The sequence below is a fragment of the Antechinus flavipes genome, chromosome 1, assembly GCF_016432865.1.
Source record: "Antechinus flavipes isolate AdamAnt ecotype Samford, QLD, Australia chromosome 1, AdamAnt_v2, whole genome shotgun sequence".
Classification (NCBI taxonomy): Eukaryota; Metazoa; Chordata; class Mammalia; order Dasyuromorphia; family Dasyuridae; genus Antechinus; species Antechinus flavipes.
In genome coordinates this window covers 709,767,625-709,793,601 of record NC_067398.1, presented here as the reverse complement: position 1 = coordinate 709,793,601, position 25,977 = coordinate 709,767,625, and the positions used below count along the sequence as shown (strand labels likewise).

General features: G+C 44.5%; 2 protein-coding genes across 2 annotated transcripts in view; one reads left to right on the top strand and one right to left on the bottom strand.

The window, feature by feature from the left end:
* GRK3 (G protein-coupled receptor kinase 3) overlaps window positions 1-12,955 on the bottom strand; it is a 184,243-nt gene extending 171,288 nt beyond the window's left edge. Inside the window, exon 1 of the mRNA XM_051973020.1 lies at window positions 12,792-12,955. Coding sequence (XP_051828980.1) covers window positions 12,792-12,904 — 113 coding nt within the window. The 5' untranslated portion in view covers window positions 12,905-12,955. The remainder of the gene's footprint in view (window positions 1-12,791) is intronic.
* Window positions 12,956-24,500: 11,545 nt separating this feature from the next.
* On the top strand, window positions 24,501-25,334 carry LOC127548657 (polyadenylate-binding protein 2-like). Its single transcript, XM_051976156.1, has one exon. It carries the CDS (start codon window positions 24,501-24,503, stop codon window positions 25,332-25,334), a length of 834 nt encoding a protein of 277 aa, XP_051832116.1.
* The last annotated feature ends 643 nt before the right edge of the window (window positions 25,335-25,977 follow it).

Genomic DNA, 25,977 nt, shown 5'->3' with positions numbered 1-25,977 from the left:
CGTTCTTCACACACTCCCACACATCTATGCACACAATGGTACTGAAGGTGCTGTTAAGAGTAATACTTGATCCTCCCAGACTTTCCATATGAGATCATCACACAGCACCACATCCTCCTTCAAAGGGTACTCTACTGACATGTCTTCCCAATACAGATCCTAAAGACTGGGCTGTACTACCTGCAGATCCTGCTTCAAAAGTTAGGCGTCCAGCTCACTTCTCCTCGACTCCTGCCATCCCATGAGGGGGCACGAACACCGAAGGTCAGCTGGTGTTCTCTCAAACCCCCAGCTTCCTAATCTTGCAATCTACGTAACTGCTCCGACCTAGCTTTCCTGGACCAGTTCAGCCATACAGAGGGATGGTCAAATCCTGAATCTTGCCAATAGCCGTCAGGGTTCTTGATCAAACACTGACATTGCTCTATCCGACCACGGCTTCCCACAGCCTCCAGAAGTCACTCGTCTCAGCCTCCCAATACTTATCCTCCACTCTCTACCCTCCTTAAACTGTCTTATTCTCCATCTCCCCTCCTCTGTGTTCCTCATTCCAGAGATTCTGAAGCTCCAGGTCTTGCTGCTGTTCAGTCATTTCAATCTCACCCAGCTCTTCTCGATCCCATCTGGGATTTTCTTGGCAGAGATACTCGAGCAGTTTGCCATTCCCTCTCCAGTTCACTTTACAGATGAGGCAAACGGTGTCACATAGCTGGTAAGTGTCTGAGGCTGGTCTGAATTCAAGTCTTCCTGACTTCAGGCCTGGCACTCTCTCCACTGTGCCACCTCGCTCCTAGGACTGGGGAACTTCACTATAAATTGTAACACTTCCCAAGATGATCTGATTTCCAAATTCCTCGATTTCTTCCCCTTTTCTGAGCTGTTCTTCTGTCCCTCCTCAGCTACACAGAGATGGTTACACTCTCGGGAGCTTAGCATCCCCTGGGAGCATTCCACGCCTCTGTCTAATAACGCCACGTGATCAATCCATCTCTCCCCATCCCTGAGTCCTCCTCTCTCCTCACTCCCCACCACCCATCCTGTCCACTTGGCAAATCTTGTCCCTTCTATCGTCACACTGAGAAAGGTGGCAGATAAACGGTGAGGAAGGAAACCAGATTGCAGAGAGGACACGGAGGCGCCTGAGGTGAGGAGAGCTCTTCTCAGGGTGCTCCCTTCCTATCCTCCCTACACTTTCTGTTTACCATTCCTATCAAAGCTTTCCATATGGCCCTTTGGGACTCCCTCTGATTCCTGCTTCTGCCAGTCTTTCCCAGTTGCCTTCCCTACTCCTGAGCACCTTCACTTCCTAAGTCACTTATGTGTCCATTTTGAGAGTATCTTCTATTCCTACAACGTACATCTCTTCTCTCCCATTAGAATATAAGCTCATGGAGGGCAGGATTCTTCTCTTTTTTCTTGTATCTTCATAGCCTGGTACATAGTAGGTGTCTAATATGTGCCTACTAATTGTTGGGAAAGCTGGCCCCAAGTGCCTGAAGGACTGAAAATTTCTTCAGTTCGGTGCTACGAGGCAGAACAAAAAGGAATCAATGAGAGACTAGCAATAAGTATGGAAATTGCAGGGAGTTCACACAATTAGAACTACAAGGAAAGAAGATAAATGGCCTATGGAGATAGGGAGATTCCTGTCACTAGGAGTATGCAAGCAAAGCCTCTATACCCACCTTTGGGAATCCCTTCTCACAAAAGGGAGCCTCCATTAGATATGGATTAAAATAGATAGCCTAGGAGGCCTTCTAACACTATCTATCCTGAAAAGGAAATGTCCAAGGAGGTCATTTTTCAACAAGGCAGTTTCTTATAAAGAACACTCAGCATGTGTACATAATGGCCAGTGTGGACCATAAGGATTAAGGCTTACAGGAGAAATGTGTGTCAAAGAACTGGTGGCAAATGTACACCGGCTCCTTCCCCCAACCTTATCTCACACTCCTCCCAGCACACACCCCACTTATTGTTCCAGGTAAAGTATCACCTTACTGTGTCCTGGATCTCAATGCCCTTGGGAAGCCACTCTCCTGTCCCTCCCAGCTTCTTTCCCCCCTGCCAATACCCTCCTTCTTCAAGACCAGGTCCTGCTCCACCTGGCAGCCTCCTCCACAGAGAAAAGAGAAGCAAGAAAAAAAACAAAACCACTCTGGGTGACACAGTGGACGCAGTCAGGAAAACCTGAATTCAAATCTAGCCTCAGACACTTACTATCTGTGTGACCTGGGCCAAGTCACTTAACCCTGTTTACTTCAGCTTCCTCCTCTGTCAAATGAGTTGGAGAAGGAAATGACAAGTCCCTCCAATATCTCTGTCAAGAAAACCCCAAATGGAGTCATGAAGAGTCGGACACGACTGTAACAAATGAACAGTAAAAGAAATGACTTCCAGCTTTAGATAAAAATCCTTCACATTTGTCCACCACGTTTTATTTTTTTCCTTTCTAAAGTATTTTCACATCCATTATCTCATGAGTATCACAATAACCCTGTGAAATATACAGGACAAACAGCAGTATTCCCAGAATACAGATAGATAAATGGGGACCCAAAAGGTTAAGCGATGGAACATCACTTAGATGGAACAGTGGTAGGACTCCCAGCATCGGGGGTCCTCATTCTCAATTCTATACTATTTTCATGTGTTCTATGTCCTAGAATCCCCCAGACACCCTTACGCTGTCAGATTCCAGGGCAGGAATAACTAAAATGGCGGCCGCCGAGCCAGGCCTCCTAACGATCATGAGTCCGGGTTAGCTGTGGAGCCTTTGCCTGGGAGGATGGTGATAACAGCAGATCGACGCAGAAAGGCAAAAGCGGGTCCTTAGCACTGCTGGGCAGGGGGCCTGGCTTCTCCCCACCCAGCCTCCACCCAGCCAAAAAACCAATGATGTCAACAATTTCAGAAGCACTTCCCATTAGCATTTTCTAATTAGTGTACAAAGTGTCAGAGAAGAAAATGTTCATACACTTCACTGAAGCAACACAGGAGGTCCGTGAAGAAACCAGCAATAATGAAAAGAACATCTGTAGAATGTGAAGGAAAAAACTTATTAATTTTCCCTGCTTCCCTCATTATAGATCGGTGGAACAATCAATAAAAGGCCCAAGAGGGTTTCTAACTTCTAATCACTATTAAAAATAGAAAAGGAAAATGTAAGGCGTGCATAGGAGACTTCACCTCGGGGACCCCCAGCTGCACTAGTATGCAAATGATTTAATACACAAAGGAGGCAACAGATACAGCAAGAGTTGCCAAGTTAATAATGTCTATTCCCCTGGCAGCCAGTATCCAGAGAGAGACATAGAAAAGCAAAGATAATAATGGACAGACAGCATTTTTTAATATGTAAGTTATACTGTATTACTAACAAAGGGTTTTGCCCCCCCACATTTTTAAATGAGCAAATGACTTTACTGCAAAGGGAGCGGAGGTCCTACTCTGCCCTTTGACTGGAAATGGAATTCAGAGACCCTCTTCCTTAGCCCTGCTTTCCTAAGTAGATCTTTAGGGCCTGTGAGGGCCCAGCAGGGACTGGGAAGGCACAGGGGAGCAGAAGCCTTAAACACCAGGCCTGGCAGCCCCTTCGGCCTACACCACCCACCCCAGGCCGAGAGCATCTGCCGACTTCCCGCTGGGCTCCTGGGCGCTTCCTGCAGTCACCGAGGGCAGCACCAGCTTCTGGAATCCTCAAAATACCAGAAACGTCTCTTTTTCGAGGCCTCGGGATGACATTCGGGGGAGGAGCCTAATGGGTCCCATTATATTTCCATGGCATGACAGTTCTGAGACTGGTCACTGGCTAAGCTGACAAACTTTTCACAAGGCCCCGGCTTTCCGGGGCCAGTCCCAGGGTGAGCCAGGTGCTGAACCACACTGGGCTGCCAAAGAGCCCAGACAAGGCAGAGCTCCCCAAGCAGCTTATGGCTAGAGAGCCAGCCTCCGCTCCAGGAAGACTGGCCTCCAGGCCGCCTCGGCTACATGGGCTGGGAAATAATGAAAAGATGGGCAGAGATGGGGAGGGCGTGCCCTCGTCCACCAGCCCTCTATGCCAGTAGGCGCCCATCTTCTTCCTCTCCCTCAAGTCCTCGTTTTTCCAAAACACAGATGGCTGTGCACGCAGGCAATGTATTAGAAAACCTTTCTCCATGGACTAAAGACGCAATTGGTGGAAAAGCAGAAAAAGCAGGGAGTCGAGGGCCCCAGATTCTGGTCTCAGTCTGCCGGCGATCAGCTGTCTTTGGATGCTTGAGAGAATATCAATACATATGTATCTTGGTGTGAGGAACAACAAGATGTGGAGAGAAGAGAAAGACAGTGGGCCAGGCCCTGGTTCACGGAGGGAGGGAGGGAGAGAAAGGGAAGACAAAAAAGAAGGAAAGGAGGAAAGAGAGAAGGAGTGGGAGGGAGGGAAGATGGGGGGAGGAGGGAGGGAGGGAGGAAGGGAGGAAGAAAAGAAAGGGAGGGAAGGAGGAAGGAAGAGAGGGAGGAAGGGAGGGAGGGAGGAGGGAAGAAGAAAGGAAGGCAGGAAGGGAGGAGGGAGGGAAAAAGGAAGGAAGGAAGGAAGGAAGGAAGGAAGGAAGGAAGGAAGGAAGGAAGGAAGGAAGGAAGAGAGGGAGTAAGGGAGGAAAGGAAGGAAGGAAGGAAGGGAGGGAGGGAGGGAAAAAGGAAGGAAGGAAGGAAGGAAGGAAGGAAGGAAGGAAGGAAGGAAGGAAGGAAGGAAGGAAGGAAGGAAGGAAGAAGGAAGGAAGGAAAGGAGGAAGGGAGGAAGGAAGGAAGGAAGGAAGGGAGGGAGAAAAGAAGGGAGGGAAGGAAGGGAGGGAGGAGGGAGGGAAGAAGGAAGGGAGAGAGTGAGGGAGGAAGGGAGGGAAAGAAGGAAGGGAGGGAAGGAAGGAAAGGAGGGAGGGAGAAAGGAAGGGAGGGAAGGAAGGAAAGGAGGGAGGAAGGGAGGGAATCTTAGATGTCAGCAGACTGCAGTTATCTGCACCTGGAATCTATGAGTGATTTATTACAATGGATTGAAAGGAGCTCCCTGAAGCCCCAAATGACCCTGACTCACCAGCTCAGAGCTCATTTTTATCACACTGACTTCATACAGACATCATATGTAAGCACCAGCACCACAGGTTTTTGGGTGACTCTAGAAGAATGACCCAAGAATATTACTACTAAACCATGAGTCTACTTTTCCATCTCTACAACACCTTTATGAGAATAATCTACACACAAACAAGGGCATCCTTAATGAGGAAAGAAGGAAATAGGGCAGGGCTTGGAAAATGATTTTCCATAGCAGAGGTGGTCTTACAGTCGCAGAGATCGCCTTTACAGTCCCACAAGTGGCTGACAGGTATAGAAAACAGAAATCCACGGTGCTTATTGTTTGCTGACTACAAATAAAAATGATTCTACCAGAAAAGGCTACCTTAAAAGCTCTCCCATAAGCATGTAAAAGCCACGCAAGATTTCATGGGGAAAAAAGCAGCTTTGTCCAAAACCATCTGATTATTAACATCAAGTGAAGGCCCAAACTCAGAAATCCCACTTACCACAGGCCTCCCACAGAGGCCCAATCCAAAAGGGACTCCCTAGAGATTAAGAGCCTTTTTTGAGTGCCATGAAAGGCCCCGTTGGCAGGCTGGGAAAACCTCGGGAGTATTTTGCAGATACTGTTTTGAGGCATAAAATCAAATATCTAGGATTACAAAGGAAGCTAATTATATTGATACTGTTCCCAAAATATTCAAACAGCAAGTTCATGGCCCCCAGGCAGAGCCCAGGCCCTGGAGAGAGAGCTTCTACAGATGTTCTTGTCAGCACAGGGCACCACGCTGGCTACATCAAGCCCCAGGATACTGCTGAATCTCTGAGATCATATCCACAATCACTCAAAAGCTTCTGACCTACCTGGTCATACGGAAAAAACCAAATAGCCGAAGACTCTTAGGTTATAATATGCAGTTGGATGAACAACCCTTACAGCTTATCTTGGACGGATGCAGTTACCAACGGCCAAGAAGCCGGGCCCGTGATTGAACAGAATGAAGAGTGAGCTGAATTGCTTTTAGTAAAATGAAAACTTCTTTTCACAACCCCAAGCTTCTCTTCTCCCCAAATTAAATGTCCATCTTTTCATCCCCAGTATTCTTCTGGAGTTCTAGAAATACAAAAGTACCCAGAGAATTAAATCGCCAAGCTGAATGAGGATCACAAATTTGTTTCTTTTATATTGATAATGGTTCAATATGATTGATTTCTCTGTAATAGCTATGTTCTACGCACTTAAAAAAAAAATCATCATTCTGAGAAGCAGCTCCTAGGTTTCCCCAGATATCCAAGGGGGCCATGGCACAAAAAATGCTAAGAGGCCCCTCCTCTTGGCATTACCTCAGTGTCCCAAAGGCTTCTCAAAGTCCAAAGCTGAATACCTTCTCTTCCCCTTAAATCTCCCCAACCCCTCACCTCCCTGTTTCTTTTGAGGGGACCACCAATCCTCCAACCTCAGATATTTATATCAACAAGATATTTATTCAATAGCCTCCTGCTCTTCCTGTCTCCACCCTCTCCATTCCAAATAACCTCCAGCAAGCTGGCAAGCTAAATCATCAGTGGCCATATCACTCCCCTGCTCAAGAAGTTTCTGTGGTCCCCTAGTACCACTAGTACCAAATACAGAATTTGAAACCATTAGCAATCTGGCTCCAAACTCTTTCGAGGTTAATTACACAGGGACTCGTCTATTCGCAGCTACTCCAGCCCAGATGGCCTTCTTGCCTCTCTCCGACACTGTAAGCCTCTGGTCGGACTGTGTGCCCCCCGTGCCTGGAAGGCTCTCTCTCCTCGTCTCTACCTCTGGCTCAGCGTCAGTTCCCCCTTTCACCAGGTCTTTCTTGGTGCTCCCAGTTGTTAGTGTCCCATCCCTTAAACCTGTCAAGTGACAATCATTTATTGTCTGCAATCCCAGAGTTGGGCACAGTGCCAGACACCCAGGAAAGACGCTGTTTGATTGACTGACTGATCCTGCCTCCGCTTACAGTCGGTAAAGACAGGCAACTGGAAGGTGGAAATAGCTTTGTTTGACAGGCAATACTTCATTACCTATACAGAGAAAATCAGAGGATAAGCACTGACTATTTCCCATAAGTCGTATTCACCCACTGGCTACAATATTGTAAGAAAAGTCAGTGAAGTCCCAGAACTCTAACCCCAGGGGCAGCTAGACAGTGCAGTAGATAGAGCCTGGCCCTGGGTTCAGGAGGACCTGAATTCAAATTTGACCTCAGATACTTAAGACTTCCTAACTGTGTGACCCTGGGCAAGTCACAACCCCAATTGCCAAAATCTCTAACCCTGCTTTGGGCTGAGGAATCTGAGACTATGCAAATGGTACATGCCCCAACCATGTACCCTAAGAGATGAGAGCCAATATGTGGGAGCCACTTTTTAAGACTGACCCAGTGCTTCACAGCATATCTCAGATGAACCCCACAATCACTATAAGGCATATACTATAGTCGCTGAGGGCAGCTAGGTAGCACTGGAATCAAGAAGACCTGTGGTCAAATCCAGCTTCAGATACTCCCTAGCTATGTAAACCTGGCAAGTCACTTCACCCTGTTTATCTTAATCCACAGAAGAAAGAAAAGGCAAACCATTCTAGTATCTCTGCTAAGAAAACTCCACCAAAAAGAAATCACAAAAAGGCAGACATGACTGAATAACAACTATAGCCATTGTACCCATTTTTCAGGTGACAAAACTAAGGCTCATTGAGAGTTCTTAAATGTGAGTGACAGAACACAAACCAGGTCTCACCGGACTTTGAGGTGCAAGGCTACTCTCCCAGGAAGGCTAATCCTCTCACAGGAAAAATACAAGAGAATTATACAGAGTCACAATGTCTGTCCCTGCCCTCCTGTATACACATGGGAGACAGTGAGCTAGAAAAAGACATATACATATACAGGAAGGGAGGGAGGAAGGGATGGAAGGAGAGGGGAAAGGGAAAGGAAAAGGGAGAGAGACAGAGACAAAGAAAGAGAAAGGAAGAGCAAAAAAGACAGAAAGTGAGAGGAGGAAAGACAGAGAGACAGAGATAGTGACAGAAAGGGACAGAGACAGAGAGAAAGGAAGAGAAAGAAAGAGAAAGGAAAAAGGAGAGAGACAGGGAGAGAGAAAGAGGAAAAAGGAGAGAGAGACAAAGAGAAAGAGAAAGGAAGAGACAGAGACAGAAAGAGGAGAAAAGAGAGACAGAGACAGAGGGGAGGGAAGAAAGAGAGAGAGATTAAGAGAGGGAGAAAAGGATGAAAGGAGGGAGGCAAAGGACTAGTTAGTTACTTCATTTTTTTCTCTAATTCAATTGCTTTCCATGTAAGCAAAGAAGCAAGACCCCAATGACGCTGAAAACCCTCCTTAGTGAAACAATGAGCAAAAGCCATGGAGGGGAGGCCTCCACGAGTGACTAACAGGATCTTTCTTGTTCAGACACTAAAAATATGAATCAAAACATTTTCGGCAAGTGCACAAGTTAAAGCAACCCTCCACCCCCCAGGATGAAGTTGAACTTGGAGGGGAAGGAAACAATCTAACATTCATCTTCAGGCACACAATGAAGCCCAAGGAGGGGGATTTCACTCTGAGATTATTTACAAAATCACCTTCAGTTTCATCTGCCCTCCACCTGAGCTCACTTCCCCCACCTCTCCCACCCTCCCCCCCACCTCTCCCACCCTCCCCCCCACCTCCCCTTCATTCCCACTAGCCCAGATGACCACAAACTGCCATTCGGAGGTAATTAAAAACACCCAAACTTAATCGGACAGACTCCTCACCCAACGAGAACTGGAACATCATAAAAATCCCTGGAAACAAGGCAAATGCAAAATAAACAAACGAAAAAGAAAAAGCAAACAAAAGAAAGCTTTCCTAGGAATCGCAAAGATCTGGCTTCCAATGGTGCTTCTGACACTTAGGCTGTGGGACAGGTATGTTATATGTGCCTCAGGAAACTCCCCAAGACTGCACAAGTTCAGTCACTTCAGTTGGGTCTGACTCCTCATGACCCCATTTGGGGTTTTCTTGTCAGAGACCAGAGGAATGTGCCATTTCCTTCTCTGGCTCATTTTATAAATGAAGAAACTGAGGCCAACAGAGTTACTTGCTCAGGGACACACAGCTAGGAAGTGCCTGAGGCCAGCTTTGAACTCAGGGAGATGAATAAATCTTGCAGACTCCAGGCCTGGCACTATATGATCTATGGTGCCCTCTAGTTGCCCCCTCTAAAAACTGACATTTGGGGGGGGGGGATCCCCAAACAGAAGAAATCACACAAGCGCTACCCAAAAAAATAAAGTTGCAATAATTAGTAGCCTAATTAGCCTTCTAAATTCTAAAAGCCTAGAATAAAGATGTTCAAGCTGCAGTAACAGTTCTTTTATAACAATCACAATGGCTAAGCGAATTATTTAAAACCATCCATAATCTGAATTGCTCGGTCAACAAGAAAAAAACAAAAATATAATCTGTGAAGATACATTTTCTTGAAGCTAAAAGCAGCTCACTCTCCAGCTTATGTTTTCATTCTTTTAATTCTTTTAGAAATGAGCAAGGTTTCCACCAATTTCCTTTAAGAAAAACCCTTCCCAGTGCAGATCAGTGCAAGACAAAGGCAGTTATGCATGGAAGTTAACATCCCAAGCAAGCATACTGAATATTTTAAAGGAGACAGGAAAAAGCAGAAGTCATGATGAGTTTCAAACACCAAGAAAAAAAATATTTTAAGAAACGAGACCTTTAAAAAAAAAAAAAAACATACACACTACTAAAAATGCTGACTTGTGGGTAGAGTTCATGTTATTTTTCATCTCTTCATCCCAGCATCTGGCACATTGTAATAAATGTTTATTCAATTGAGTATAAGTATAAACCCTACTTATTCAGGTCTTTATGTTTTCCTTTTGTTGGTCAGGTGTTGGGGGGTGAGGGTGAGAAAGGGATTTTTTTTTTTTAAACCAGGGTAAAAGAAACATAATTTGCTGCAATCGAAATTCAGAGGAGAAAGAGCTACTCTAGTGAAACATTGTGTAAGCTTCTCCCACTTGTCAGAATTCATTTATATTAGGTTTTTTAAGATAAATTGAATGTAATTTCACAAAAAAAAAAGTATTTACAACTTTCTAAGTTAAACTCCTTAATATCATTTTTTAAAAATCCTCATATTAAAAAAAAAATGAAATAACACAGAACCAAGGAGAGGTAAGGGCTAAAGGAATACATGCTCCAAAAATGTTATGAGCAATTTTTTTTCATTTATACAATCTGGTGTTTCTAGTCTTCTGGTATTCTCTATAAACAATTACCAAAATCAATCGATATTTTCTGTGTGTAAACTGGTAAAATAATCTGATAATGGGTCATCTTCATAAAAACAAAATTACTTAGCTTTCTTTATTTTTACAACAAAAAGAAAACTCCCTACAATACTCAGCATGATACTATTTTCATTTTTGTTTTGCTTGGAATGTAAATTATTTTAAAATAACATTCTAAAAATTCAATATAGAGAAGTCTTTTTTTTTTCATCATCCATTTTACAAAACAGCTATTTACACTTTGCAGACCATCTGCATTATACAGCAGAGCTCATGTGATGGGTTTTGACTTAGCACGGGGAGGGGGAAATGTCATCTATCACTGTCTTACTGACATAACTATCATCACTAACCTCCAGGAAGATTTCTTATTGAACTTATACTAGCTAAGGCTCTAAATGGGGACTTCTCCCATAGTTCAAATCTCCAGTCGACTTCTGCCCAAATGAAGTTTACATTTTTAAATCAGTTGAAAACGAACCTTCCAAAATCCATTTGCTACTCAATAAGCATTAAACAACATAACACATGAGCTATTTACTTCTAATTCCTCCCCAAATCCCATTTCTTTATCCTCAAAAATTGTGAAAGCAGCAAATCTACACATGAGAAAAAAAAAAGTTCCCTAATGATACCACACTAAAGGAAATAAAAATATTACTATTTCTTCTTCCAAGCACACGCACACACACACACAATCTCTCTCTCTCTCTCTTTTCTCTCTCTCTCTCTCTCTCTCTCTTTCTGTCACACACACACACACACACACACACACACACACACACACACACCCCAATTCATCCACTACCTATTGAGTTTCTTAATAAGGAAAGACAAGCTCCCTACCTACACCAGAAGGAAATGACTGATCACAAACAAGGAGAGGTGATGGGAAGAAAGCCAGGGATACCTTTGCTGAAATGCTTCTGACTGCAGTCAAGGGTTAAGGGTAAATGGGAATGGGGAGGAAAGAGCCAGGTTCCTGAAAGTCCTGGCACTGCCAGGGACCCTTGAGAAGTGATGGTCTCCCCTCTCAATGTTTCATTTTACTGAGGAGGCCCCCAAGGGAGGAAGTGGCAAACGGAGCAGTGTCAGAACCTGGGAAAGGCTCTCAGCCCGTCGTCCTCGTACTTAAAGAGACTCAAAACTGGAAAATTGGTGAGGGAACCAGGTCTCCTTAAGGGAAACGCCGCAGTTCAAGTAAGAGCTCATTTCCCAGGAGCTGAAGCTTTAAGCCAAGGAGTTGGTGGCGTGTTGGGGAGACGCCGAGCTCCGGGACACACACAAGGCCAGCCGGCACAACAACAGATGCGGAGACAACTCAGAAACAAGGGACGCGGACCCCTGGCAAGCACCCACGTAGGAGAGACAGGCTGAGACATATCTCCACACAAAGGCTGACACACGTGCAGGCAACACAGCAAACACAGAGAGAAGCACATACAGGGGCATAACCCAAAAGTGTCCCCCCACACACACCACCAAAGGGAGGGAGCCATATCGAGGGAGGTGCGCACCCCCAGAGGCAGAGACCAGAGAGTAAGACGTACGCAGAGCAGTACACCCAGAAGCGGGATCCGGAGGCAAAGTCGTCCGCAGGGTTCAATTCCCTCCGCAGAGTCAGATCTCCACCCTCCAACATACACAACCAAAAGCAGATACACGCAAAAGCAGATGCTCCCGAAGGGTGACATGTTTCTGCAGGGTCAGGTAGCCCCGAAGAAGCAAATGCAGCATCCCCCCACCCTCCGAAACAGATGCCCCCGACGGGTCAAGTACCTTAGCAGAAGCAACTGCAGATGCCCCCGGAAGGGTCAGGTACAAAAGCCCCCGCGGATGCCTCGGAACGGTCAAATACCTCCGCAGAGGCAAATACTCCCCCCAAGGCAAAGAGCCTACTTCGGTAAATGCACCCCCCCCCCCCCCCGACAGATGCTCCCGCAGAGTTAGATACTTCCGCAGAGGCGAATGCACCGAGAGGCAGATGTCCCCGCAGGGTCAGATACCCCGCAGAGGCAAATGCCACCCCAATAACGGCAAGTGCACCCCCCGGAGGCAGATGCCCCCCGCGGGGTCAAATACCACCCCCCGGCGGCAGATGTCCCGGCAGGGTCCAAAAGCCCGCAGAGGCTGGTGCACTCCCCGAGGCAGATGCAGTCAGACACCCCGTAGGGGCAGCTGCGCCTCAGGGGCACGTGTCCCCACAGGGGGAGCCGCAGCCCGGGCTCCGACCCCCGTAGGATCAGCCGCAGCCGAGGCAGCTGCACCCCAAGGTCCCGCACTGCGCGGGGGCAGCTGCAACTCAAGGTCCGGCACCCCGCGGAGCAGCCCCGGGTCCGACTCCCCGCGGGGTCCGCCGCAGGGTCAGCTGCCCCCGGCTGCGGAGGGTCCCGGGGGGCGGCGCGGGCTCACCTGGGCTCGGGCAGCACGATTTTCTTGCTGGCGCGCGCCGCCGGCGTGGCCTTGCTCTTCTCCATGGCCATCAGGTAGCTCACGTCGGCCAGCACGGCCTCCAGGTCCGCCATGTTGGCTGCGGCTGCGGCTTCGGCGGCGGCGGCGGCAGCGGCGGTGGCGGCTCGGGCTCCGGCCCCGTTCCCCCTTCCCGCCCCTCCCCCTCTTTCTGCAGCCCGCCCCGTTCCTCCCTTCTGCCCCTCCCCCGAGCTCGCTCCCGCGCGCGCGCGCTCCCGAGCTCGCCAGCCCCCGGCTCGGCCCTCCGCCCTCCGCTCTCAGTGCCAGCCCCGTCGAGCGGAGACGCGAGGGCTGACGGGGGGCGGCGCACGCGGCCCGCGGCCACAGGCAGCAGGCGGCCCGGGAGGGAGGGGAGAAGGCGGAGGGCGCGCGCCCAGAGGCCGACGGCTCCCTCCCCCCGGCCGCGCGCCCACGCCCAGCGACCCCCCGCCTCCTGGGACCCGCTGCCGCCGGCGTCGCGCTGCGCTCGCGCTTCGAGCCCGCTCGGGGGCGCCTCTCCCTCACTTCCCTTACTCCCCCGCCCGCCCGCTAACGGTCGCAGGGCGCGCGCCCCACCCGCCCCGAACCCCGGGCGCTCCTGCTGCAGATGCTGCTGCGGGAGCTGCTGATGCTGATGCTGCGGCCGCTGCCGCCGGCCAATGTCAAGCCCGGGAGGGGTCGGCGGCCGCTGCAGGGACCGCCCCTACACACACACACACACACACACACACACACACACACACACACACCCCACCCTGAGAAGGGTCCCGGACCTAGAGGGGACCCTGCAGGCGAACCCTGCAACTTCCAGGGCACAACGGGGAGCCGCAGGCCTCCCCAGGAGAAAGGACTGCCCCAAGGTCATGGCATCGCGAGGAGCCGCGGAGGCCGTCGAGGCAGCCAAGGGAAAGGGACCTCCTTACCTCTCTCTTTGGGCAGATGTATAAACCGAGGCCCAGAAAGGTGAAATGGCTTCCCCGCGATGGCCATCTGACTAATGAACGCAAAGGCAGAATGAACGTGAATAAGATCAGTCAACAAGCATTTATGAATCACGTTGTGCCAGGCACCGTGCCCGCATCCTGGGCAAGGCCAGCGTGTAAATACGTACATATAAAATTCAGACAGAGTCGGTGAAAGAGGAAACATCTTGCAGGAGAGATTGGAACCGAGTCTGGAAGAAAGGGAAACTGAGGCAGTGTGTACTTCAGAAATGGGGGCAGTCAGTATTAAGTGCACACACTTTAAATGTCCAGTTTAAAGAGCTCAAATCTATGGAGGGGGATAAAGTGAAGACCAGGAATTATAGACTTGAAGCTAACAGAGACCTTAAGACACCATGGCTCTAGACCAACATTCTCATTGTACAAAAGGGGGATCACAAGCCCGAAGGGGGCTCTGAAAGGGATATTGACAGCCATCAAGTCCAAATGGTTTCTGATTTACTATAAGTTGGGCTGCTGAGCCCCCTCCCTCCTGCAGGAATAGCTCAGATCCCGAAATCTTAATCATCTTGGAAAGTGACCCATCTTGACAACGTTTCAGCGCCCTCGGTTTCTCTCCCATCTATTTGGAGGGCTGGAAGGCAGGCAGAACACTGAACTCCTCCCTTACAGAGGCTGGCCCAGCTATCTTCATTTACCATCAGCTCCTCTGCTTGATTTCATTCTCCATGACCATCATGCCCCTTCCGGCAGCCCCCTCTCCTCTCTCCTAATTGACTTAGAATTAGAAAATCTGAAAGGTCATCTGATAGAAAGTCCCCTTGGCTGAGAAATGATCCCCTCTCTCCAACAAAGCACTTTGGACTTGCAGAGGGCTCAGAGCTCTCCAGACAAATCTCAACAGATTGAGGCATGTCACTATTATTTAAATCAAGCCTCTTTAAAATAGAGACAGAGCATGTGAGGTGTGTCCAGCCCCTGAGATTTCTCCCAATTTCAGTGGCGTTTGTCTAAGAGTGTTTACTTTGGTTAGTAGGAGTGTCCTTTTAATTGCTATCACTGGAGTTTCCTGATCCTAGTGAAGGTAAAATTGTAATTCCAGTAGGAAAAAGGAAAAAAAAAAAAAAAAAAAAAAAAAGAGGAAAGGGTAAATTTCAGAGTATCTGAATGACAATCTGAGAAAGACTGGTGGTCGTTTCAGAACCCAGCTCCTCATTCTTTGTCTCCCTTCATGGTTCAATCTGTTTATTTTTTAATTAATTTTTGAAGAAATTCTTAGACATCACCTGCGGGTACAAGTATTAATCAATTAAGATTCATGCTTGTCCAGGGCAAACAAGTAACTCTCTAAAAACTCTCAGCCCAATCTGGATTTTAATTAAAGGCACAAATTCTTCCCTCTAGAATTTTTTTAAATTTGCATAGAATTGCCGAGTACTTAGTGCCCTGTTATCTTTTTTTTTTTTTTCATTTTTTAACAACTTAGTTATTTTAAAGAGAAAAACAAGTTTATCAGAAATCAAAAAGGCCTCGGGTTCAAATTTTAAATGTTTCATCTCATAACACAGCATCCTACAAATTAAGCAGGATGAATCCATGAGAGCCTTGGTCTGGTTTTGCTCTGTGCTGCCCCTCCCCACTATTACAATCACAATTGGCTGGTTTTATCAGCTATTGCTCAAGCTCTAGGAGCAGCTTTTCATGGATGGTGAGCAGAAAGGGGTGTGGAAAAGGAGGAGTGTTGGATTTGGCGGGGCAGGAATACACTGGAATGAAAAACATGGAGAGAGAGAGAGAGGCAGAAGGGGAGGGAAGAGGAAAGAAAGAGAGAGAAAAGGGGAGAGGAAGGAGGAGGAGGAAGAGGGGCAAGGAAGAATGAGAGAGAGAGGGAATGAAATAGAGGAGAGAGAGCAAAAAATGAAAGGGGGAATGGAAGAAGGAGATGAAGAGAGGTGAAGAGAGAGAAGGAAGAAGAGAAGAAGACAAGGAGAGGAAAGGGAAGGAGGAGGAGAAATGGAAGAGAGAGAGAGAGAGTGAGCAGGAATAAAAGAAGAGACAGAGATGGAAAAAACAGGATATGCAAGAAAAGAGGGAGGAGGAGAGAAAAGGAAGAATAAGGGAGACAGAATAAGATAGAGAAGAGGTGGGGGGGGGGAGAGAAAGAGAGAAACCACATTGCTCATTTACTTTTTTGCATAGAAATAACAGATATAAGACAGATTATCAAGGACTTTCAGATACAAATATTCCCAGGAAAGCAATATTGAGAACTTGTTTTATTTTTAGCACTTTATATATTAGGGAATTAAGGGGTACTGTGGATAGAATCCCGAGCCTGAAAGAACTAAGTCCAAATCTAACCTCAGATACTACCTATTTTTAGACAAATCCTTTAACTTCAATATAAAATGGGAATTATATTACCTATTTCATAGGGTAGTTGTGAGGATCAAATTTATAATATACCTAGCACCACGCCTGCCTACAGTACATGCAAATGTTTATTACTATCATCTAATAAACATTATGTTTATTACTATTTTTATTGCTATTTTGTTTATTACTATTGTGATGTTTATTACATTTGTAAATATTTATTTCAATTATCATTACAATATACTTTCAAATACATTCTATCATTTGTCAAAGCAACCCTCTGAGACAGCAAAGAACATTTCTGTTCCCTTTAGGGTGACATAGTTAAGTAATAGACTTCTGTTTTGAGGTCTCTTTCTATAATATCATGTTAGTAATACATTTTTTCTCACTATATCTTATATTTTCCCTCCTTATATTGCAGAGTTACCAGACCAGATTATCTAATAAATGCTTCCCCCAAGCCTGGGCAGCAGGACCCCAGGATCTTGCTTGTCACCTCAGCGAAGAAGATTGATCATTTTCCTCCCTTTTCCCATTTCTTGGTTCAGATTTTTCTACTTTGCTCCTTTATTTCTCGTGTCAAGTCAGTCAATAAGTCTTTATGCTCCAGGCTCTGTGCTAAGACTTGGAGAGAGAAAGGCCAGTCCATGATCCTCAGGAGCTCACAGTCTAATGGGTCAAGACATATATTGACTAAATCAGCATTTCCCTAATATGATTATGGAACACTTGGACACCTGAAATATCGATACATTTATGGACACCATCTATAAATGCTGACAAAGGATAAAATTAAGTCTGTGATAATTTTGAGGTTAAAAAAAAATTAACAATTTCCATATAGAATTTTGTGGCAAGAATAAGTGTTTTGGCACAAAAGTAATTTCTGGTATAATATTTTTAAAGAGTTAAAAATATCCATCCCTTATTTATGTGGCATAGCACAAGACTCGTTGATTGTGAAATGCTAGACCATCACTCATTAGTCATTCTTCAAGATTAAAAACCTCTTCCCCAAAACAAGAGATTGTTATTATTAGAAACCAGGCCTGACAAAGAGATTGAAAGTTATAAATACCAGCAATTGCCCTTAGAGGAGAGAAAACAATTAGTCCAACATTTTGTCCTTCACCCTTTCAAAGAAACCTCCCCGCCCTTTAAATCAGATTACAGCATTCGTTATTCGTAAGTGCATAGACCAAAATCTCACAGGATGGGAAGTACTTAGGGGTTGCAATCTGCATGTTTGCAGGGAGTATCCCTTTGGATGAGATCACAGCCACATTTGAGTAATCTGCTTTTCCTGCTGAAAGTAATTGAGTTCCTGGCTGGTCTCTGGCCCCCTTCTCTTTCTCCTGAACTTCCAAACTGCATTTTGTACCTTCCTTCTAATACGCAGTTGAACAAAAGAACACGGTAACAGTTATGGAGTCATAGCAACTGCTACCCTACCAATAGGGAATATTTCAAATAGCAATTGATTGGTATTTACCTAATTCTGCTTCCTTCTTAAAATAATTAACTTTGAGTGGTTGTAAAAGGCTTCAGAAATATGCTGTTTCATAATGCCTGAAACTGTTCTGCTTGAAGTGTCCTGAAAAGGGCAGCATGATATGGTGCGAGGCACCTAGGTAGCACATTAAATAGAGGACTGGGCCTGGAGTCAGGAATACCTGAGTTCAAATCATGCTTCAGATACTTACTAGCTGTGTGAACCTGGCGAGTCACTTTATCCTGTTTCAAACCCTCAGTTTCCTCCTCTGTAAAGTAAGCTGAAGAATGAAATGATTTTGCCAAGGAAATCCAAAATGGGATCACTGGTTCATAGTAAAATAATAATAATATATCTAACGATCATTGATTAATTATGTCTATAAAATAATTTATTGTAATTACTTAGCTTAATATCTAAACGTAACATGTTAGAACTGATTTTAAATAATATTATGTTTAATCATCATTCATGAAATAACACCATTTGGAAATAAACACGCGTGCTACTATCATTTTCAGTTGAAGAGTTAGACACATCTCAAATGACTTAATCAACAAAATGGTATGGTGGGTAGATTGCTGATCTGGATTCAAATCCCACTCTGGAATATATTAACAGTATGATCCTAGACTAATCACTTAATCCCTCTGTATCCTATACAAGCCTCTAAGGCTATCTGTTGTTTATGCCCTATATAAGTCTCTAAGGCTCTCAGTTGTTTATATCCTATGCAAGTCTCTAAGGCTATAATAAGTTGTCTATACCCTATGCAAGTCTCTAAGGCTATAAGTTGACAAGCAGTTGTCAAAGGTCATTCATTGATGGAGGGATTTTCCTGACTCAGGAATTCCCTGCACAGATGAAATCATAGGCCTGGATGGAAAGGTTTTGAGGAGAGGGGGGAGAGAATCGATTCACTATTATCATCTGGAGATTTCTAAAAATTTATGGTTTCAAGAGGGTTTTGTACAAAAATCGATGCAAAATTACATTTGACAAGAGCTGAAAGTTAAAAACTTACTGAAGTACTTATCTTATTTTAAGATTCTAGATTGTGTTTGTTGCCTTCTCTTAATAGCCTAAAATAGCTCAAGAATAAAAGCTAGAAATGTCTTAGGAACTTTGTTCAATCATTTAAAAAAAAAATCAATATGAAGACTTGAAAGTAAATCCTTAGTGCTAAAATACCAGGAAACACAGCAGCCAGATATCTGTAAGTTAATGTCATATTATCTGAATTAGTCCCTTAGAAAGGAAATTTGATTTTTCTTTTAAATAGTGCTATAGCTATATCAGGGGAAATATGCTTTGATCTCTTTATATTTTACTATTTTATTTCTTGATATCACTTTTTTCTATAGACAACCTATATTTGGATGTGTTGTCTGAGTAGCAACGACTTCCTTCAAAAGACAATATGTTCTTGTCTCAATCTCTAATTCTACTTACTGACTGTTATTTAAATCAGAGAAATGATTTTTGCTGTCATTTTTCCAGTGAACCTTTTCATTGTAATCATATTGGAGTCAGGAAGACCTGAGTTCAAGTGCGGCTGCAGACACTCACTAGCTGTGTAATCCTGGGCAAGTCACTTCACTCTGTTTGACTCAGTTTCCTCATATGTCAAATGAACTGGAGAAGGAATGGCAAACCATTCTCCAATAAGAAAATCCCAAATGGATCACAAAGAGTTGAAATGATTAAACAACAAAATGGTGTAGTAGATAGAAAGGTGACCTGGGTAACTATGCTTTCAACTGTAATGTATAAACTGATTCAAAATCCTTTATGAATTTTCAATTTTTTCATTCCTAAATTGTTTTCTAAAAGCAGCAGAACAAAAGAATATGAAGGAAAAATTCTTAAAAGAATCACAGTTAATGATCACATAAGAGATTGCTTCAAATTGCCATTAATAAAAAAAATCTGCAAAACAAAATATCTCTGGGGTTTCACCTCACAATTAGCAAATGAACAAAGATGATAAAGGATAGGAATAGTCAGTGTTGGAGAGACTGTTGGAAAGACAGTCTGTGAACTGGTTCAACCATTCTGAAAAGAAAATTGGAATGAAGATAAGAATGGAACTAAAATGTTCCTAATACTTTTAATAGAGAAATCCCACTGTTGGACATATACCCCAAGGAGGTCAAGGATGAAAGAAAGATCCAATAAATGCCAAAATATTTATAACAGGACTTTTTGTAACAAAGAGAAATGCAAATAAAGATCTGTCCAACAGGGGAAGAACTAAGTGTATTGTGGTACCTGAATGGAATGGAACATTGTTGCAACGTAAGGAAAATAAGATGAATACAAAGAAGTCTGCAAAGACTTATATGAACTGATACAAAGTGTGCAGAACCAAAAACACAATATATAGGATGATTCCAATGATACAAATAAGAACAGCAGCAACTTAAGGAACTGAAGGCTATTTAGTAAATTTGACCAACCTTCTCCTAGAAGAGTCAGGTCCCTCCCTTCTCTCCGCCCCTCTTTTTGAGCATGAGCTTCCTCAACTCAGCAGGGCAGGAAGTCCAAAGATGGCCACACGTGGGCCAGATCCCAATATAGATCAACATGGAAACTTTGACCTGCTCCATTTTTTCTGACCTGGGCTGGTTTACCCCTTCTCAACAACCTACTAACTCCTCTCTCCTCCGGGTTCCCTATATTCTGTAACATTAAATTCTCAGGTTCATTTTATGTATTGGTTTTTATAATTGCCTTCTTTCCACCCACCATCCACCTTTTTTTTATCCATTGTAAAATGGAAATTTATATATGTACCTACTGTGTCAGGCACTGTTAAGTGCTTTACAAATATCTCATTTGACAACAACCTCTGGAAATAGGTGATTATCCCCATTTGGCAGTTGAGGAAGTTAAGGTAAACAGAGATTAAATCATTTACCCAGGATCACAGTTAGTACATGTCTGTGGTTGGATTAGATCTCAGTGTTTCCTAACTTCAAGCCCAGCACTCTCCCCATTGCATCATCTAGTTGCTAGGTGACAATTCTGGATAAGGGTGGGACATATTTGTAAATAAAGGTGGTGTCAAACAAAAGATATAAATAACTTTTTTAAGTTAGGGGGATGCTTATAAATTGGGGGATGAATTATGTATATGAATAATGAATAAATATTGTAATTATAAATTACAATTAATTATGTATATGAACGTAATGAAATTCTGTTGTACTAAAAGAAAAAAAAATTAGACAGCTAGATGGCACAGTGGATAAAGTCCTGGAGTCAAAAAGACTTATCTTCCTGCATACAAATCCAGCCTTAGACATTTACTAGCTGTGTGACCTTGGGCAAGTCACTTCACACTGTTTGCCTCGTATATGTTTCCTCATATACGAGATGAGCGGGAGAAGGAAATGGTGAGGCACTCTAGGATCAAGAGAGCCTCAAATGGAGTCTCAAAGAATCAAAAACAACTGGAAAATGACTGAACACCAAATAAGAAAAGATGCAAATGATGGTTTCTCTGAAAGAGAAGTTTTGTATGAAGTGATGCAAAGTGAAGTGAGCCAGACCAGGAGAATAATTTATATTATGATAACAATGTCAGAAATGAACAATTTTGAAAGACTTAAAACTCTCATCAACACAATGCCCAATCCTGATTCCAGAACACCAGTGATAAGGATTCAAGATCTCTAGAGAGAGGGTGGTCTAACCATGCAAAATAAGGCACACATTTTTGGACCTAGACATTAGAGGGATTTGTTTTGCTTAAATAGGTCTCAAGGGTTTTTACAGGGGTGGGAGGGTTTCTACAGAGAGGGTAAGGAAAAAAATAGAGTTATTAGTTATTTTTGTTTTTTAAAATTTATTAAAATTGTGTGCCAGTCTTGTAATTTTGTCACAGTAAGCGCATGTTCACTATAGGTCTATATGGGTCCAGTCATGCATGTAAAAAAATTTTTTTATCTGTTGAACCCTTGGGGAAAAAAATCAGTTAACTGTGTATAGCATATATATAACACTATGGTCAGTGATGAATAATGCTACTCCCTAAAGTGATGCAAATATTACTAAAAACAATTAAAAACAAAAAAAAAGAGCTCTCAGAACAGGTCTCAGGAGACCCAAACCCCAGTCAGAACACTATCTCTATCTGAGTCATTTTGTAACCTTGGAGAGATTCTTAAATCCCTCTGGGCCTTGTTTCCTCTGTAACATGAAGAAGATGCCTCTCTCCCTTGCCCCATTTAACAAAATCTGCTCTCCCAAAGAAATCTAGTTTCAGTCATTTGTCTACATCTTAGTGGGATATTACATTTTGGTGTGTTTTTCTCTTTATTATTTTTTGTTTGTTTGTTTCCAAGAGGCAATTGGGATTAAGTGACTTGCCCAGAGTCACACAGCTGGTAAGTGTTAAGTGTCTTGAGGCTGGATTTGAACTCCGATCCTGCTGACTCCAGAGGCAATGCTCTCTCTACTGCACCATCTAGCTGCCCCTGGTGTGCTTTTTTTTTTTTAATGTGGTCTTTTAAAACTCTTCTCTAATTGTAGTTGGAAAGGGTTTGCTCCTGTTTAAGGAATTTCAGACATTGGGGAACAGATGAAAACCTTGTTTTATTTTGTTTTGTTTTAAAAGGATTGTTTTGGTTTTTTTTTTTTTTTTTAAGACAAAGAGGAAACTTCTCAAACCTAGACATCTCATCATTCAGATCTTATTCCACCTCCTCGCTGTGGTGTTCTTTTTCTTTTCTGTAATATGATGGTTCTTTCTGGGAGCAGGTTTCTTGGGGAGGTTTCTGGAGGTAGCCTTAGTTTCAGTTCTAAGTAATAATCACCTCAAAAAAGCCAGCTGATAAAATCCAAACCTTTATTTTCTCCTTCCAAGTCTTATCTCTTTCCTTGGGCCCAGGAACTCTTGTTGCTAGTCCTTTGCTTCTGCCTCTGCCTCAATTCTGACCTGTGGCTTCTCAATCTCCAATTGACGCTCCCCTCTCAATCTTTTCAATTGATACTCTTTTAGAGGTGTTAACTCAAAGGTTGACTTCTCTGAGAGTGAGATTATGGGACGTGTGAATTCACAAAGTTACAAAGTTAACTGTGCATCCCATACTTGTGAACTCCACCGTGTGAGCCAATGTGAACACTCAAAGGTGCAAACACAAGCACTGCTTTCATCAATTCCATTGATTTAACACTAGGATTCTAGCACCTCACAAGCGCAATTCTGATTGGGGGACAAGGAAGGGAATTTTGTTAGGTTTTAGTTGGGCCTTGCTGACTTATTGACATAATGCTAGATTAATTATGTGTACAAGGGTCATATACACACAAGTCCTGTACTTCCCGTATTTCTCATCCTGGCGGAACAACTTATGGGATTTGACAGGAGGCCACAAGTGTCCCAGAATATTACCCACTGTCTGGTCTAGAATGCTTTTCTTTGTTAATCTAGTCCCCAGGGCCAATTTTAAAGCATTTAAAACTTAATTGTGCATTGGCTCCACTTTAGAGTGACCAACACTCTCCTTCACATTACTGGAGTGGACATTTTTCAAATTTCATGAAGTTTTATAGGATCCAGACGTCTCCACTGCATTTCTGCTCCACAGAGAGATTTAACCATTGCATATTCAATAGTTAGAGTGGTTGGTAGTGGTGGTGAGCAGGTGCCTCATCTCCCTGTTCAGCCATCCAATATCCAACAAACATCTATTTAGCATTTGCCACACTCAGACTGAAATGCAGAGAATAAATAAAATATTCTCCCTTGTCTTCAGAGAGTTTCCAATCTAGCAGAGAGATAACTGTAATATGCAAAGATTAGCCATGCATCTTTTATACTAAGCACTGGGGATATGAACAGAAAAGGGAGAGCCACCATTCTTATAGAGCTCAACATTCTAATGGAGGGAAAGCTTCAGAAACGAGCCAGGTGTCAAGGTCCCATGGTCCTCCACATGCCGTGAAAAAACAGATGTGATACCTCTTTCTTCTTTAAACTCATTTTCCCCGATAAAATCATTTCATTTCCTGATGTCGGATCACATGATGGTGTCGGTGACTTTGGTCGACAATTTTATTTTCAGGGGTTTTAGTAGCTATAGTTTCAGCACCCACGTGAGTTGCCAGGCCACATCTCCAAGAGGGGCTGCTTCTCAGTGGTGATGAGGAAAACATACTCCTTTTACACAGTTATTGTTCCACTCAATGATGGTTATGGGATCTAGACTCGGATGGATGGATGGATAGAATGATAGCTGAATGGGCAGATGGATGATGGATAGACAGACAGACAGAAAAATAGCCCCTTCTGAACGTGAAACAAGGATTTTTTCAAGGTGTTAAGTCAGTGGAATCGATAAAGACAAGGTTAACTTTGTCACTTTGGGAGATTCCCAAATCTTGTGAACTCCAATGAGTACTTAACTACATTAGGAAGTTGCTAAGTACCATGCTGAATTAGGCAACTGACTTGTCACTTTGTAAGGATTTGCGTGTGAATTACTAAGCATTGTATCTATTCCGTTGAGTTAACACTAGGATGCTAACACCTCCCTTGAGTTATCACCTTGTTTCAAGTTCTGGCTCCTAACAGTTGTTTAGCATGGAGCTTAACAGTTCTCTGGTTCAGTACGTGTATTGACACCTCTGATAACGAGTATATATAACTGCCAGCAAGGACTGGACGAGAGTCATTCCGTCTTAGGTCAGGCTCCTGGTGGTTCTCCTGGAGACCGAGAGACTCGGAGAGAGAGTAGGGGAGGCTGAAGCACAAGCCCTTGGACTCAAGATTCGTTCGTCCTGATCTCCTGCATTTTCTCCGCTGAAACCAAGACTCCCGAAGGACTTTAACAAAGTTAACCCGGAGCAGCAATGGAGGTTGCGGGCGATCCAGGCTCGGAGGCGGGGCGGCTGTGCTATCTTGTGCCCGGAGAGGAGGCCCCCGACAACGCGGGGACCTACGGGAACGGAATGGAGGCGGAGGAGTTGGCGCTAGAGGAATTGCTGCTAGAATACGAGCCAAAATCCGAGCCCCAGAAGGAGCCGCCCCGGCCCCGCGCCTCTCCGGAAGCTTCTGGCGCAGGAGCCCGAGAGGAGGAAAAAGAGCCGGGCCTGGCGCGCGCTATCGAGGACCCGGAGCTGGAGGCCATCAAAGCCCGATTAAAGGAGACGAAGGAAGAGACCGAGAAATTGAAGGAGCTTCAGAAGGAGATGCAGAAACTGATGAACAAGAACCCGCCCTCAGGCCATGCTGGCCCAGAGATCAAGTCCATTGAGAAGAAGATGGAGGCTGATGCTCGATCCATCTATGTCGGCAACGTGGACTATGCTGCAACGGCACAAGAGCTGGAGGCACACTTCTTTGGTTGTGGCTCAATTAATCGAATCACCATCCTTTGTGACAAATTCAGTGGCCACCCTAAGGGGTTTGCATACATAGAATTTGCAGATAAAGATTCGGTGAGAACGTCCATGGCCTTGGATGATTCTCTTTTCAAAGGAAGACAGATCAAAGTGATACCAAAACGGACCAATCTGCCGGGGATCAGCACCACAGATCGGGGTTTTCCACGTGCTCTCTATCGTGCCAAGGCTCCTAACTACCGTAGTTCACGCTCTCGATTCTATAGAGGTTTCAACAGCAGGCCCCGGGGCCAAATCTACCGGGGCCGGGCTAGAGCGACGTCATTGTATTCCCCTTACTAAAGGGGGAAAAAATGTCTTGTTAGGAGGAGAAAGAAGGAAAAAGAAGAATTTAAAAAAAAAAAAAAAAAAAAAGAAAAACAGAAGATGACTTTGATGGAAAAAAATTAAAAAAAAAAAAAAAGATATACTTTGGAAGGGGGGGGGGGAGAATCCCATAATTAACTGCTGAGGAGGGACCTGCTGAGGAGGGTCTGGTCTGGAGAAGGTCCCCCCGTCTCTGGTGATCTATTTTGTTTCCGTTTGTTTCTGTTTCTGTTTTGAGGGTCTTTCTTTGCAGCTTTCTGTAGCCGGAAGAACTCCGCTGGGCTCCCAGTGGCTCCAGTGTAAACTCACCTTGTGTGTAGGGGGGAGGGGGAGGGAGAAGGGAGGAGAGAGGAGAAGGGGGGGGGGGAGTATTTTTTTCTTTTTTCTTTTTTTTCTTTATTTCTTTTAATTTGGTTTTGGAGAGGGTGGGAGGAAGTGGGAACGCGATGGAGGGAGGGGTTGGGGATTTGGTTTATTTTTTTTAGGTATTTCCAGGGGTGGGAGGAGTTTTTTGTTTTTTTAATATGTGTGATGGAAAGAGACAATAAAGGATTTAAACTTTTAACACTTGGCTGTACTTGTGGTGGTTACTGAAACGAAGGCTGCCCCCCAGACTACC

Excerpts from the sequence above, each read along its gene's own strand:
- LOC127548657 (XM_051976156.1), top strand. The coding sequence starts at position 24,501 with ATGGAGGTTGCGGGCGATCCAGGCTCGGAGGCGGGGCGGCTGTGCTAT.